The sequence below is a fragment of the Kryptolebias marmoratus genome, linkage group LG20, assembly GCF_001649575.2.
Source record: "Kryptolebias marmoratus isolate JLee-2015 linkage group LG20, ASM164957v2, whole genome shotgun sequence".
In the NCBI taxonomy this organism is placed as follows: domain Eukaryota; kingdom Metazoa; phylum Chordata; class Actinopteri; order Cyprinodontiformes; family Rivulidae; genus Kryptolebias; species Kryptolebias marmoratus.
In genome coordinates this window covers 15,259,526-15,275,748 of record NC_051449.1, presented here as the reverse complement: position 1 = coordinate 15,275,748, position 16,223 = coordinate 15,259,526, and the positions used below count along the sequence as shown (strand labels likewise).

Here is a 16,223-nt window from a genome sequence, read left to right as displayed (position 1 = left end):
AATTTAACACACAAACACAGCTAGTTTCTTACCGATTTAAGTACGCCCTCTTTATGCATTTTTATTTTGCTTTTGCATTCTCTTTGGGGAGAAAGAAAAAACCCCCACATAAACTCAAAAAAAGAAGAAGAAGAAGAAGGCAGGTGGCTGTTTCCCTTGTCTCCAAACATCTGCCCGGACTGCCTGAGTAGTTTTTGAATGGGTTGCCGTCTGACTGACTGGTGTACGTTAAGTCTCTCTGCCCTGTTGGTTGGCTAATTTCTGGCTGGATGGCAGCTGCTGCTGTTCAAACAGAGCTGCATCTGCTCGGCCCTTTGTTCTAACACACACACACTCATAAAAACACACACTCAATGACTCCAAGTGTGTGTTGGTAAAGAAAGAAGTTCCTTTGTTTGGTTGTAAAATGGAGTTGGGGGTGGGCTAATGCAAAATGTGTGTGTGTCTGACTTTGAATGTAGAGGGTGTTGTTTTTCTATTTCAGTTCTTACTGCATTTGTGTTTTTTCCTCGGTGTTTACAACCGATTAGCAAGTTCAGTTTTTTACATCTCTGTAACAACTGACAGGATTGCCAAAATGATCACATAAGTTTGGATTAAACGTGAAGCAAACGAAGGGCTTTTCAGAAATAATGTGTATTTATTATTACTGACAAATATCATGCTTTTAAATTGTGATAAATTTGTGTCAAGTCCTCTGTTAGTTATCCATCCGTTCATTATCTAAACTTTTATTTGTACAAAGTGAACAGGATGTGGAGTACATAGTTCTTTTTTTAGTTGTCCTGTCATTGTAGGACATTCAAAAAGTTGTTGCTAAAGGTGTTGGTTAGTTATGCACAATTACTGAACTGATGGATTAACTAAAGTCAGTTGTTTATGGTTCAATGTATAGTAACCTGATTTTTAAAGTATAAATTAGTTCTTTTTATACATCCACTAACTCTACATTTTATCTGTTTTGACTCTCCAGCAACCTTGATGAGGACCATGGAGTTGAAAGCTTCAAATTAGTAGCTATCTGATTAGCTCCGAACTGCACAACACACCACATCTGTGGGCCCACCTCCCAGTCATGGCGGACCCAGCGATGTTGAGCTTATTTGGGGATGATGCAGGGTTGTTCTCAGATGGATTAGATGGTTTAGGAGACTGCTTTCCCCAGCAGCCAGCCCCTGGTCAGGCCAACCCTCTAACCCAGCAGACCAATTCTTCACTGAACCACGAGCACCAGGGAAACAGGGGTTTCCACCAAGGCATGCTCCATGGCACTGGGCCCGGACCAGGGCAGTCCAAGTTGGGGCAAATGTACGAGCACGGCCCCTACTCCAGCTATGATCAACCTGGTGCACCTGGAGGACGAATGATGGCTCAGAATGGTCCCAGCCAGGGGCCACCGAATGTTAACACAGCAATGAATGGCATGGCCTCCCACTATAACCCAGCCAACTCTAGCAACCCTCATCATGGGTACCAGAATGACGCTGCGGGAGGAGGAGGGGGTGGGGGTGGTGTTTGGGCCCAGCAGCAGCAGAGCAGATCTGTGTATCAGCAGGCATCAGCACCATCGGGAGGCGGCCCCACCCAGATGGGAGGCTACCAGATGTCTCAAGGCAATTATGCGGGGATACAAGGCCCACCTACATCAAGTGCAGCTCGCATCAACCAACACTACCCTTCTCAAAGTATGGTGCCCCCTCCTGCTCAGGACCCATCTCACTACTTAGGACATGTTGGGATGGGAGGAGTCCAGATGAGACACCCCCAGCCTCAGCCACAATCCCAGGGCTATCCCAATATGGGCCACACACCTCGATACCCACACTCCCCCTCCAGACAACCTCCACACCCCCACCAGCATCAACAGGGCATGGCACCATTTGGGGGTACTCAGTACCCTGGCTATCAGGCCCAGTATGCTGCCATGGGACCTGGAATGGGCCAGGGTGCTAATGCTGCCATCAGCGCTAACACGACCCAGGCCATGGGATCAGGGCAGCTCGGCCAGAGGTTCAGCCAGGCAGCGAGCGCATCACCGGGCCAACAGGGACAGAGATACCCACCTGGACCGCCACACCAGACTCACTCTGCCTCAATGCAGCAGCAGGCAGGGCAGCAGGGCCAGCCTATGCACCCCCTCAACCACCCACAGAACATATCCCAGCCCCCAAACCAGCCTCAGTCCCACCTTGCCCCCCCAACTCAGGGATCTTACTCCTCCCCCCCTTCCATGTCCCCCATGCGGGTTTTGGGAACCCCAACTCCTCCTCCCCCACAGGGCAGACCCCCTAGTGCAGGACTACCTGGGCCCTCAGAGGTTGCAGGATACACAGCCCTGCAGTCTCCACCCAGTTCTATGACCCATGCACAGAGAACTCCCCAAGCCCCACTAACTGCCACACACCCCCAACACCAGCAGCCCCACAACATGCCCCCCAGTGCGGGCCAAATGTATCCTGGCATGGGGGCGCAGCGTGGTCCTCAAATGGGTCAGAATAGGCTGCAGCAACAGCAAGGTAAGCAGCAGGAAGTCTCTGGCCGTGTTGGGTTTTCGTGGGTTTCAATTTGGTCAGAATCTGGTCATTCAAAAGTAGGTGAAATCAATCTGTAGATGACACAAAAAGGAAAGTTAAGGAAGCTGTGGTGTAGAGAAATGTTAACAAAAGGATGTTGACATTTGTTACTCATACCCTGAATGTAGTGTCTAAATTCAAAACACAGCCAGGAGAGTTACTTTATATTAGACAGATGGTTGAGAACATGGTTCTTCCATTGTGAATGTGTTCAAACTGATTTAGTTAAGACAGTGCCTATTAAAGAGGGAATAGGAGTACATTTAGGAACAATATACAAATTTGAAAGAGAATAACTTTTCGTGCTGTCAGTTCTCTGGCACAGGGTGATTCAGCCTCCACACTGCAGAGTTGGGGGGATTTTGCTCAGGGGCAGAGATGTTGCCCTCAAGCAAGATCCTCCTAACTCTGTGAGCCTATTATTATTTTTATTGCTTTTTAACCTGTCAACTGAAAGCGTTTCTGGAGCTTTGAAATCATATTGCTGCTTTAAGCGAGCCTGTCATGTTCAGTAATGTCTATATTCTTAAACTGATTTTGTCCGTAAGAGCAAACATAACAGGCCAACTTTTAGGAGGTAAAATGTAAGCTGTTTTTTTTTTTTTCCCAGGGCCCCATGAAGCCCCAGTCACCCAGGGGGGAGACCAGCGTCTGCTCCAGACCCAACAACAGGCCTCTCGAGGGGGGCAACCTATGCAGCCTGCTCCTATGGGTTTCCAGGGTCCACCTATCGGTCAACATGGAGCTCCGGCCCCTAACCAGGGTCTAGCTCCACCCACCCAAAGCACTCAAACGCAGCACACGCATCTGCCCCCACACCCTCACCACCTGCAGAGCACGCCCCCTCCCCCCAACCAGGCCTCCCACCCATGGGCACCTCCCGCTTCCCACCCTCTCTCCTCACCCCCTCTTACCCCACAGAAAGTGCCTCACATACAGGTGAGTCTCCATCAAACAGGCGCTTTGATGTGGTAGCAATGCTGCGAGTGTGAGAGATCAAGACTCTGTGCATTTGTTTTTGTGTGTGGGTGTTTTTCATGTGAATGTTTATTTTTCATGTGGGTGGGGAAATGTGTGTTTGGAGTCTAAGGGAAGTGTGTGTGTGTTCGTAAGTGTGTGCGTACATGACATTTGAGAACACAGCGGTGTATTGGGTACTTGATCATAGGGGTTTTGTGTGTGTGTGTGTGTGTTGTTCATATCACTGTGCTTTTTGCCTTTTGTGTTTGCTGCAGTCGGCCTTGTGTGTGGTTGTATTTCCGTGTGTGTGTGGGGAAATGGATTTTTGCAGCTGTTTGCTTCCTGTGAGCAGCATATCCTGAGACACGTGTGCAATACACACATGCATACACACACACAGAGGCGCCACCACCATAATCTCTCCTCGCTCTTGGTCCCACTCTCCCCCTCCTCTGTGGAGGAAACCTCCCTTCCTGTTGCTCCCTCCTCCCCGTCTCCTCTCTTTCCGCTCTCTCTCTCTTTCTCTCTCTCTCTCTCTCTCTCTCTCTCTCTCTCTCTCTCTCTCTCTCTCTCTCTCTCTCTCTCTCTCCTTGTCTGTCTTTCTCCCCATTTGTCTCATCCACTTTAAGAGTGTCATTACTAAATGTAGTGTAGCCGGATGTTCAGAATTAGACAGTTTAGAAAGAAATGCAGACAGATATTAGGAAAAATAAATGGTTGGTTGGTGAAATGGGGGGGGGGGACTAAATGTAAAGCGTGGGAAAACAAGCAGGGGTCTCAAGAAAAAGAGTCTTGGATCTTTAACAAACGAGACGAGGAAGAGGAGGGAACAGCTGGTGGGAGAAGTTAGTTCTCAGTGGTAACAGCCATGTTTGTGTCTTTGAGTGTGCACAACTGTGTCACGTGCCCTCGCCTTCCATTAGCTTGTTTTGTTGCTCAAAGCCCCCTTTCTCCACTGACCCATTCATACACAATAGCAGCCCTGTGGCCACACAAACACAGAGCCAGTCCCCTTCTTCTCTTCACTCTGCGCCCCTTCTCTCAGCTATTACTCCCCACCTACAAGACTGCGCTGCTGTGTTCCTTGGTTGACATTTCAGCCGTCACACTTAATTTATCCAGGACTCCTGACCTAGATGCCAGGTTGACTGGTGAGCCCCACTTCTCGCCTGGGTGCGCTGCATGCGCCGTCCTGACTTTAGCTGCAGGCCCGGCAGCTCCCGTCATTATACACGCACACACACTCACACACACATGCAAGCATCAATAGTTTGGTCTGGAATAGGATGGCGGATCTGCCTTGGGAAATAGGATAGCCTAACTGGAGAAGTGGGAGCGCTGTGTGTGTTTGTGTGTGTGTGGGCACACAGCAGGAGTTCTCTCATGATGCACTTGTTAGAGAGAGCCACACACACACACACCAAGCTGGTCAGTCAGTCATGATGACTGTATGTCTGGTACTCTAAAGCTCCATCTGTTCACTAAGCATGGTTATTACATATGCACACACACACACACACACACACACACATATGTGCGCGCGCCTTCGTCAGCATCTCAAGGTCACAGCTCTGGCAGAATGCTGTGCTATGACCTTTATTCTACTACTCACACACTCACACACAGACACACACACACACAATGTTGCGTGCAGCACTCTAGTTGACACGTAACATGCTCGTCTCGCCCCTCCCCCGCTCATTCACGCAGCCAGCGAGCCGCTACACCATTTAGCTCGCTGAGATTCTGCTGCTTCTTGAAAATGCTTCTCTGCGTTTAGCCTTGTCCTGTTTGTGGTGATTTTAGCAAATCGGAAATCTGTATCTCCACCTGACATAATGTCGTTGTTTTTTTTTTTAATTAGCAATTGGATGTTTGACGAGGGTTCCCAGTCATTTCCAACCCCAAAAACTGGTTAGCTTGATTGCTAGTCTTTTTGCAGGTTTTTTTTCCCGTAAATTTTAGGGTTTTTCTTTCTGAAATTCTTCATCAAAAACACATTTTTAGATCAAAATATCAAATGTTTTGATTGCCTAAAAAAAGTAAAATAAAAATAAATCAGTGAAGTCGTTGCCTTCTTATGATTGAAAAGTACTATCAACCCTCCGAGGAGCAGCATTTTTATGGTTTTGGGTGGGGAAATTTACTTCACGTGATGACGTTTCACTGTTTACTCAGCAAGGTGGGCATTTTCCTTTAGATTTCCTGGTTGGTGGGGGAAAAAACCATTAAGAAGTGAGATGGCTGAAACGACAGCTTGAATTTGTAACTTAAACAATAGCTTTTTAACACGCATCTGGACAAACGTTGTTTTCATAAAAATATTGGAAAATACTGTGTGCGAATGACTCTTTTTAGCAACATTTAGGAAACATTTGTGTCAAGTCAAAGTCTAAAGAATGTTAAAACAACAAATACATTGAAATTGAAACAGAGAAATTAGTCTAATTAGATCATCATTAAATCAACTCAACAGAAACCAGAGAGTTTGAAACACTTTTAGGCTTCAGTCGAACCTAAAACAACGAAACGGTCCGTGATTTGTACCTACTACCAGAATAAGAGTAGTTGACAACTTTTATTGGGTTTTCAGTAGACATTAGTGGTCTTTTTTTTCCCAAATGTCCATATTACTTATGTAAACCTTTAAAGTTTTAAAAATATTTTGTTGGGGTACAGAAGGAAAAATCTCTTTTACTTTTATATTTTGGGACCTTCAAATCTTTTACAGAATGCATTTAAACAGATGTTTTGGCATACATACGTCTTCAGTACAGGAATGTAGTCACTTACAGATAGGAATCATTTGTCACAGTTGAACAGTTTTGGAGACATTAAAAGCACCTTTTAATTGGAGCAGATATTTTAGTTAGTTTAATGATTATGAAATGGTTATATTTTTATTTTCTGCTGCCACCATAATTACTTATGGATATAAAAGTCATTTTAATTTACACCTCAGCCTTGGATTTGGATACAAGAAGTAATCCGAAATAGATTGAATAAAATGCTTATGTTAATGAAAGATGGGTTTGTTTCATGCAAACTATATTTTACTTTAGGTTCTGCGCCGTGTTGTTAACGCTCCTGTTTGTGACTTGAGTCATTGCTGATTAAAGCTATCATTTAAAAGTGGATTTAAGCGTCGCAGAGAGCAGTGCAAGGCTGATTTCATGTTGGAGAGGAAGTCCGTTCGACTCTGCAAACTATTTCCTGGCAGCCCAATAATGACCTTTGAACTTGTGTTGTAAAATACAAAAAAATTAAACCTTTGTTTTAGGAAAAGTCACAGCTGTTTGTTAGTTGGTGCCGAAACTCTTTTATGTTGGTTCAACTTGTGGTTTATTTAACCGGTGTGAGGAGAATCAGATGTCTATCGAGTCCTGTATCGGATAGTGTGAGCAACGCACAGTGGCAAAATAAAAACAGAAGAGTTGTTTTTATAGCAGACAGGTCTGAGTTTGTTGATTTTTGTGGGTGTGACTGTTCAGATAACATGGGTGGAAAGAATGGGTTAATGTTTTAATGTTTGATGTGGTGTTCTTTATGGATTTTTTTTAATGTGTGTTTTGCTGATATTTTTTTGCTTGCAGCTAAAATTTGTTTAAAATGTGTTTGTTTGTCTGTGTTGGGAAAATATCATAGGAACCAGTGAGTTGATTTTATTGAAACTTTGACAAAGTTATCATTTAGTGTACATCTACAACTTATTAACTATGGAGTCAACCCAATGCAAGATGGCCGCCACAGCCATTTAAACTTAAGGAAACACAAAAAGGCTGCAACTCAGCCAATTTTACAGATACTAAGATCAAATTTGGTGTTCAAATCTTGCAACATAGCATGAGTTTGCACATAATGTAATACAAGGTTTGGCCAAAATGACTGCAGCTTTGGCCCCTGTCGTCATAATGAGCGATGATCGAGTTTTAAAACGCCGTGGTGAAATGCGGCGGAGGGTATGCGTTTGTCGAGGAATGCTTAAACTCGGCTGTTTTTGGAAGCGGGACAAAGAAATCTTCTTTTTGTTAAACAGGATTTAAAACAACACAAGTTAAGACAACACTGAGTTAAATCTATACTGCAGAACACCAAACCTGACGCAGCAGACGTTTGTGTGTGTGTGTGTGTGTGCCATTGTGTACACACCGTGTGTCTCCATTGTCATTCCTGTGATTGATTATCTAAGAAGCTTGGCAGGAGGACAGATTTATCTCTTGGCACCGCATCTCCCTCACCATCTCTCCCTCTTTCTTTTTGCGACCGTCTCTCTAGCTGTCTCCCTCCCCAAGATCCCCTCCCTCCCCCCCACTTGTGCGTCTAAATGGCTCAGTTTACGTGTGTGTCAGCAGGTGTTTGTGTGCAGAGGTTTGTGTGATGTGTGACCTTGCAGCACTCTGGTGTTTGTGTGTACATTAGCATTCTTCTGATGGAAGTGAACTTTCGGCATCCCAACTCTTTCCTGCTCCGTATGAGCAAGCTATGCTAAGTGTGTGTGCGTGCGCGGCGCGCGTGTAAACTTGCTGATGCTCATACACATACCACAATGACACACGCAAATGCGCACGTGCACGCCAACTGACTCTCAAAGGCATAGCGTCTCTGGCTGTTGTATGACACACACACACATTCTCCCTCGCTGTGCCTTTTTGAAGTATGGAGATAATTTATTCGTGTCATGATGCCTGATTTCCCATCTGCTACTGGGACCCTGAGCAGCTGGAGAGAGAGAAAGCAGGAGGGAGGGAGGGATGGAAGAGAGGGAGAGGCAGCTGGAGTGGCTTCCAACAGCTGGTAACCAGTTTCCTGTCACAGAAAGCTTACTTGGGAGCAAAGAGGAGGTGCAGGAAGAAGGAGCACAAAGATGGGGTTTAGTCTGCAGGAGAGCGGCGGAGGAGGAGGAGGAAAAATAAGGTGTCAGCTGGTTTGTTTGCTAAGGTGTTGGGGGGAGGTGGAGACTGGAGCAACAGGGAGTCAAGGATAGGGAGGAGATGTCAGCCATGCTCATGGATGGATGATTCCTTTTAATCACTCTGCTCTGTGGGCTGCTATTACTGACTGATTTAACTCCAACTCTGGACAAAAAAACCGAAATAGTCCATCTTAACTGACAGGCAGGTTTGACAAATCAGTGCTGAAACAAAACATCAGCAAACACATTTCATGACATACCTGACAGGTTTTATTTTTATTTAATAACATCAGTTAATCAACCAGAAATAAGTTTGCTTAAACATTGAGGTCCCTCTTTAATCAAAAAATGCTTGAAAGTGTCTCATTTCAGCATTTGAATCCTTGTTTTACTGTGAAAGACAAAACTTGACATTTCTAAATTAATTGACCTAATATCAAGTAAAGTTGTCACTAGCATATCAAATAATAAAATCAGTATTTTTTATAAGCTTTTGTATTCACACTTAGAACTGAAAATAGTTTTAGTGTTGGTAAATTAGCTTTTTGTCTTGAATTTGACTGTTTTGCTGGAGAGATTTGTGTGTACAGATCAATGTTTGTTATATCTAAGTATATGCTTTCTAAATAATTGAAAATATTGTCTTTCTCCAACTCCCCAGCATTCCCCCTCGGACCTGTCAGGTGATGCCTCAATGATGGTTCCTGACAGGCCAACGGTTGGCGCCGGAGCCCCCAGCCAGCCTATCAGCACAGAGAAGCCTAGTGATCAGGAGACCAAGCCAAAAAAGAAGAAGAAAAAGAAAGCAAAAGTAGATGAGGAGAAAGGAGGAGGAGGAGGAGGAGGCAAGAATGCAGCAAGGGAAGGAGGAGATGAAGACTTCAAGTCAGAGTTTCCTGCAACAGGAAGTAATGTGGGTGAACAGGTTACTGGCACAGGACTTGTTGAAGGAAGTTCACCACCGGTGGAAGGGAAGAAAAAGCGGAAAAAGAAACCAAAGGAGAAGACTGAGGGCAAGGAGCCCAAAGAGCCCAAGACCCCGAAGACGCCCAAAACACCCAAGACTCCCAAAGAGCCCAAGGAACCCAAGGAGAAAAAAGCCAAGAGCACCACACCCAAGGCCAAGACTCCCAAGAAAACCAGGTAGGAGTGAGTTGTTTTTGTGTTGGCTCAAACCGGTGTAAAAAATAACAACGATCTTAACTTTTCCTGGATGAAACAAATATACTTTCTGCCTGCTTGAAGCCTGCATGACAGTAGGATACGATTCTCAAAGTCCCAAAATGTATTTGGCTTTATCAACTAAAACCTGGAGTTGTTAAAATTCAATTCCCTGTAATCATGCACTAAAGACAGAAACATTTAGCAGCTCGGTGGATAACAGTAGAAGGGAAGTATACTACGTCAGTTTCATTTTCTCTCCAACACACGCATCGTGCTAATATGTTGATTTTAAGAGGTGAAGTTTGTTTACAGCAAAAAAGTCCTTTTTACATCCACATTTTGAAGTCTGTTACTAAAAGAGTCCTAGTGAAACAGTAGACACACACACGATCCATCACTCATGTGACCAACCAGGGGGAACTGAAAGGGTCACAACCTCTGAGCTGTGAACTGCCACACACTGTGTTTATATGGGTGTGACTTTGCGATCACAGGGCTTAGTGAAGCATACAGTATGGGCTTCAAGGCAGATCTGAGGATCAATCACATTTCATAAATTTTCCTCAGACACCAATCAGCAGGGTTAAAACCTCTTTTTTTTTCAGCTCAGGTCCGAGGGTGAAACTTTCAAAATACCAGAAGAGCCACACTCACTGAAACAAAGCCTTAGTGCTAATATGCAAAAAGTGTCCAAAAGCGTCCATGTAGGAATGTGTCTGAATGAACTACAGTGCGTTCTTGATGATGGAGCGTGTTACTTAGTGCAGGATTGTCTTTTCCAAAGAAAAATGTAGAAAAAATGTTAAATGTGGTGTGCTTTATTCTTTTAAATGTTGACTGTTAAACATATTCTTCTGCATTGGTTTTGGATCATTTTCTTTATAACAGTTTCAGCGCAGGTAGAGTTAAGAGGTTAAAATCTCCTGATCAGGATATAGATTTGCTTGATTGAACTTTTGGTGTTTATCGGTTGTTGTCGAAAGTCTTTTATTTACACTGTACATACAAGTCTTATCCCTACCTTTTCCCTCGCTTCCTCTCTGGTCTTATCTCACCGCTCCTTTCACTTTTTCAAGGCTTTAAGTTCTTTTGTTTCCTAATTTTATCGATTACTCTCTCCAAAAGTGGATGTTTTTGCGCTTTGTTGCTCACCGAGCGGAGCCTGGGCAAGCTGCGGGGCGTTTGTGTGCGCTGGTGTCAGCGGTTGTATCATTGTGAAGGTGGAAACTTGATCGGACTGAGGAATGTGTCAGGACAGCCCCCATCTCGGCTCTCGCCCTGTGTCCTCTAGTCCCTCTCATCTCTCGGCCTTTTTTATCCCGTGGAAGGAGGAGGGCCGCTGCAGCAGGCAGGGGGTCAGCACTGGGGGGGGAGGATGGGCGGGTGGGTGTGTGCACTGGCCACAGGAAAAGAGTCGGGGGTGGGGCGACGAGGGGGCTGGCGTTTCTTTTTTTTTTTTCCTGTGTGTGTGTGTGTGTGTGTGCATGCATTTCCTGGGGGAGGGGTCGTCAGTAATCTCTGTGGCAGAAAATGGCGTCTAATGATAATGAGGACCATGCTGCTGACCACTCCACAGCCACAACTCTGTGCATGTTGGGGCAGAGGAAATGTGGGGGTGGGGAGTCCATTCTCAGCCCAGTGTGTGTTGGTAAACTAAACGAATCTTATCTGTTGTCAGGCTTTCCTCCATCTTGAGTGGCGGCCTGGAGCTCCCAGGTTAATTTAACATAATAATGGCTGCTGGCCATTCACTGCTGCTCTAAAATGGTGGACCTCTGCAATCACCAAACTATCCTCTGTTTTAGTCTTTCCCCTCTGAAGTCCATCTCTTCCTGAAAAGAGGAGCTCATTCTTTCATCTTTTCCTCTCTTGTCACCCTCCTCGTCTTTTTTCCTAATTCAAGCCAAAGGCTGAGTGAAGTTTTCCTGAGGACATAAAGCAAGACGGCATTAAATCTTCATGTTTTTAAAAGAAATTTCCTTGGCTCCTTATGAAGCTGAACTCTTCATTAGTGATAGCTCATTTTCCACAAGCAAGCCATCCAGCATGTCTTAAGGTCTTTTTATTACATGGTTCTAATGACATGACTGGATTTAGAGAGTTCACGTGTTAATTATCATGAAGCTGAAGCCCTCTCCACTCAGGAACAGCGATTTGTGAATACGCAAAGGTTTTTTTAACGGTTCAGCCCTGTGTTCACACAGAAACAATGTTTTAGAAGCCCCAAAATGATATTTTTGGAAACCAGGTTCAAGATCAAAATCTTGAAACCTCATCCTTTCATTCTCGTGTGGACAGCCAAAACATAACTTTTTGAAAGCAATGATGTCTTGGACCCACCTCTAATTACTATGGTTCCAAGAGTAACTAACACAACAAAAATGACAGATTACGTGCTTGTTTGTACTGCAGACGCTAGTTTCACAATTTGAAAAAACCCCACCTTGCTTTACTTTGTGACTTAATGAGCAGACGAGGCTGATAAACACTAACATGTCCTTAAATAGAGCAGAGCAAAAACCTCTTATTCTTACACCAAATGATTTAAAACCAAAGAATTTCATCACGTTGTTGAACTGTCATCAAACTAAAACGATGCAGAAAAAAATCTGCAATACACATCAAGTTTATGAAACGCAAGAAATGGGAATAGTTTTAAACAACCACATTGTGTATAAAAACAACTTAAAACACTGTTAGGACAGTCCTTCCCTCCAGCTGCCCCTCTTTCTGAAAGCGTCCATTATGTCCACGTGTTACTCCCAGTCAGTAATAGTTTATTGTGACACAAAACAAAGAATTTGTTTTTGCGATCGTATTTACTTTCCTCGTCTTTTTTTTTCCTCTTGTATTTACAGTTTTGAGCGTTGACGTTCCTATATCTGGTGTGTTATTGTGGCGGCGTTACAGCGCCACATACAGGCCTGGCATAGTTACTGCAGCTTTCGGGGTAGTTTTCTGCGTTTCCATGTGGATGAAAACGTTCCTAGAATCGGTGTCGCGTTTATGGGGATATTTTTTTTAGAAACTGCAAAGTGTTCCTGTTCGAACAAGACCTCGGACATTTTTTCTGTGATGCTTCATTTTAATAATGGCTCTAAATTGTTGCTCTTTTCATTGCTTTGAAAGCTTCATCTAACAAATGTTGAAGCTCTGACAGTAATGTTCAAAGTTTTCTGTCTGCACGGAAAGCCTTTGTGTCCTGTTGTGTTTTGGGTAGCTTCTTGTGATTTCTATCAGCGGTAGGAGAAATGAGCTACAAAAGCTCGAGTCTGTCTTATGGTTCATACCACACGGCAGTATGTGTTTCCTTTTTTTCTTCTTCTTCGTATATTTGCATATCTGTATTAACAAATAAAGCACCACGGAGCAGGCTGAAGGCTTTGCTTAATCAGTGTAAACGGGATGTTGGGCTGTGCTGTTAACCATCTGAACACTGGCTGCACTTTGGTTTCACTCCCATTTTTTTGACACATCATGCTTCGTTAGCAAAGCATGTGCACACCAGCAGTTTTGCAGGTTTAATTTGTGCACTTTAGCAGGATTTGAAAGATGGGATCACCTTTGTGCGTTTCCATATTTTTTAAAAACTGACAAGAGACATGGCTGTGAATTGTTTTTAACAGTTTTGTTGTTTTGGCGATGGCATATTTTTAAAGCTAAGCCATATCGTCATATCAGGAGTAGCCTTTGCAGTCCAACTTGATTTTAAATAAAAGATGGTAAAAGGAAATCTCAGATGTGCACTTTACTGGTGGATTCAGCTGTCCTGGATGATATGCACATGAGTGGGTGTGAGCGATGCAGAGAGAGTCAGGTGGTTTACTTGTCCAGTCAGCGAACTCCTCTCCTCTGACCTTGCCTCTTCTCTCCATCCTCCTCTTCACTCCGACTACCTCTCTGAGGAAGTAAATCTATAAATAACAGCACTCTCAGCTGCCACACCCCGTACGTATGTGTGTGATGTATGTGTGTGTGCAGGGGTGATTTGTTTGCAGTATACAAAGAAGTCAGACCTGCATGCAGGCACCTTGGCTTTGTGCGTGTCTGCAGGCGTTGTGTGCAAATACAGCATTTTCTGAGCACGGGCGTGTTTGCTTGCGCGTTGCCTTCCGGCCTTCTTTTTATTGAGCCGAGGTGGGGTTGCGGAGGTTCGGTGTCATGACTCATCACAGCAGCAGGTGTCCCTTACACCCCACCCGTTTTTTTGCTTTTGTCTACGACAAATTTTACTCCGCTACTTCCCTTCCTGTCTCACCTTTTTTTCCCAGATCTGAAAAGATAGTCTCAGCTTCCTCCCCGATCGTGCAGAGCAGCTGACTAGCGTGACTGCTGCGCTCGACGCCCATAAGAGCGTTTGACACCCGAGAAGTTGAGGGAGGAGCTAACGCACACACCTGTATAGGACTAATCTTACGTGACCATGTTAATTTTTAATGTGCATATGCTCAGCACTAACTTAATAACCTCCACACAAAGTTTATCAAAACATCTGTCCATGTGGTTTCATGAGTAACTTGGTCCTATTAGGCCTACGTTACAGGAGCCAGATTTCTGTCCAGTTGTTTAAGATTAAAAGAAAGAAAAACAATCCAATAAAATCTTTCCAGTTGTTAAAGAGGCAATCTAGTGTAAAACTAATTCTCTCTGACTGCTGGAAGTTTAATACCTAAAATATTAGTTTTCATAAAGCCTGTGTGTGTTGTTGACACAGATAAAATTAGATTTATTTGGATGAATTTTTGTATTACTTTGACAGAAATGACTGAGGAGTGAAAACTGTCAAGCTAAGAACCTTTTAGGAACCTGTGGAAAATGATCAGTGAAGTTAAAATATACGACGTGAATTATTTTTCTGTAGGTGGGCTACAAAAGCAAATCAGCTGGTATATTAGACTTTTATTGGAACATGCTTACAGAGCAGAGTGAGTCTGACCTGAAACTGACTGCGTGGACATAAGAGCCTGGAGAAAATACAAAATCCATCAATTGGCCTTTAATTCGGGACTTAAGGGATCATAATTTTGAGTCTGAAGGTGAGTTGTAATGCTCGTTTGACTTCAGGACTTCTGTCTGCAATAAGTCACGCTTTAAATCTGCAGGTAAAGATGAGATTTAAGATGAGGTTGGTTTGCTCTTTAAATGGTTTTAAGATTTGAAAACATCTTGAGTCAATTATTATTGAAGGAGATTAAAGGGAAATGCACATCACCCGCTGCCTTTCCTGCCAGAGTTTTAAACTAAGATCGTCTTATGATGAGAGAGGACAGAGTTAGCTGTTTTGGTCAAACCTTGTACTGTAAACAACGTGAAGTGCGATCTCATGTTGTGGGATCCTACGAGACGTGTTGGCAAAAGCCAAAGGTTTAGACAAAGATCTTGTGTGTTAGCTCTCGAAGTATGTGTTGTGAATGACTCTCAGCTACTACAACACCAAATTCTAGCACAATATCTGTAAAATCAGCCAAGTTGGAGACATTTTGTGTTTCCTAAGGTCAGTTGGCTGTGGCAGCCATATTGAATTGTGTTGACTCTAACTATCAATCAGTTGTAGATGTACATTTCATGATTACTTGTGTGTTTCATTAAAGTCTGTTCAGTGGTTCGTGATATTTTGCCAACGCTAGGATACGGACAAAAACAAATATTATCACCTTTTTTCACCTTCGGCGGCAGGCAGTAATAAATTATGATTTAAAAAAAAAAACAAGAATGTTGCAATGGCACGTTTCGCTGTTCTACCATTTGTTGATTAAGAAAAGAGACTTTTCTAGTCGAGAGATGAGTTGGAAGAGGAGTGAAGAGACGCACTGAGCCGAGAGAGCTGCAGAGAGGTGATGGTGCAGTTGAGAAGTGAGGCCATGAAGACGCTAGGAGGAAGAGAGGGGAGAAGCCAGCCAAGTGGAGAAGAGTGTGTGTGTGTGTGTGTGTGTGTGTGGCCAGATGGCTCCAGCGTGTGGCGACCAGCCAGAGGAACAGGTGCAGGTCACATGACCAGCCGTTACCACGGAGATGGTGATTGCTCTTGGCGTGAGGATGAAAGGAGAAGGGCCCCAGGGACAGAGAGGGGGTGAGAGATGGAGAGGGAGGGAGGGAGGGAGGGAGGGAGGGAGAGAGAGAGGAGGGAGACGCAGTGGAGGAGAGGAGAGGGAGATATCCAGCCATACAGTTTCTGCAGAGGGCAACATAAACACACACTGACCACAAAACACTACACACACAACAGTTGTACCGTCTGTTTTAGAGTTGGTTAGTTGGATAAATAATTGTTTCCTAGCGCCCTGAAGATTTAAATCGTTGTTTGTTTCGTAAAGTAAATCCATATCTTTCAACCAGAAGAGAGTTCAGTCGTGGATCCAGTTCCATCTTTTCAGATCAGCCAGATTTACTAATCTCCAATGCTAACGAATCGCTTATGAAACCTTTTAAATATGCTAAATCTCCTACTTTTTGGAGTCCTCCTAAAGATACAACAGAAAGCGTTTTATGTCTTTAAGGTGCCTGTGTTTCCTTGTCAAAGTGACTTGGAGCAGATGACAGCACCACCTAGTCAAAGTTCATCACAAGATAATTAAAAACATTTATAGGCAACAGGCGAAACCCAACTTTATCAC

The 16,223-nt window shown here is 44.0% G+C and overlaps 1 protein-coding gene across 2 annotated transcripts in view; it reads left to right on the top strand.

Annotated features, from left to right (window-relative positions):
- The window catches only part of chd7 (chromodomain helicase DNA binding protein 7), a 68,745-nt gene that overhangs the window by 18,437 nt on the left and 34,085 nt on the right, over positions 1 to 16,223 (top strand). For both annotated transcript variants that reach the window (XM_017422241.3, XM_017422242.3), the window contains exons 2-4: positions 974 to 2,516; positions 3,184 to 3,512; positions 9,107 to 9,588. In XM_017422241.3, the coding sequence (XP_017277730.1) occupies positions 1,076 to 2,516; positions 3,184 to 3,512; positions 9,107 to 9,588 (2,252 nt within the window). In that variant the 5' untranslated portion in view covers positions 974 to 1,075. The remainder of the gene's footprint in view (positions 1 to 973; positions 2,517 to 3,183; positions 3,513 to 9,106; positions 9,589 to 16,223) is intronic.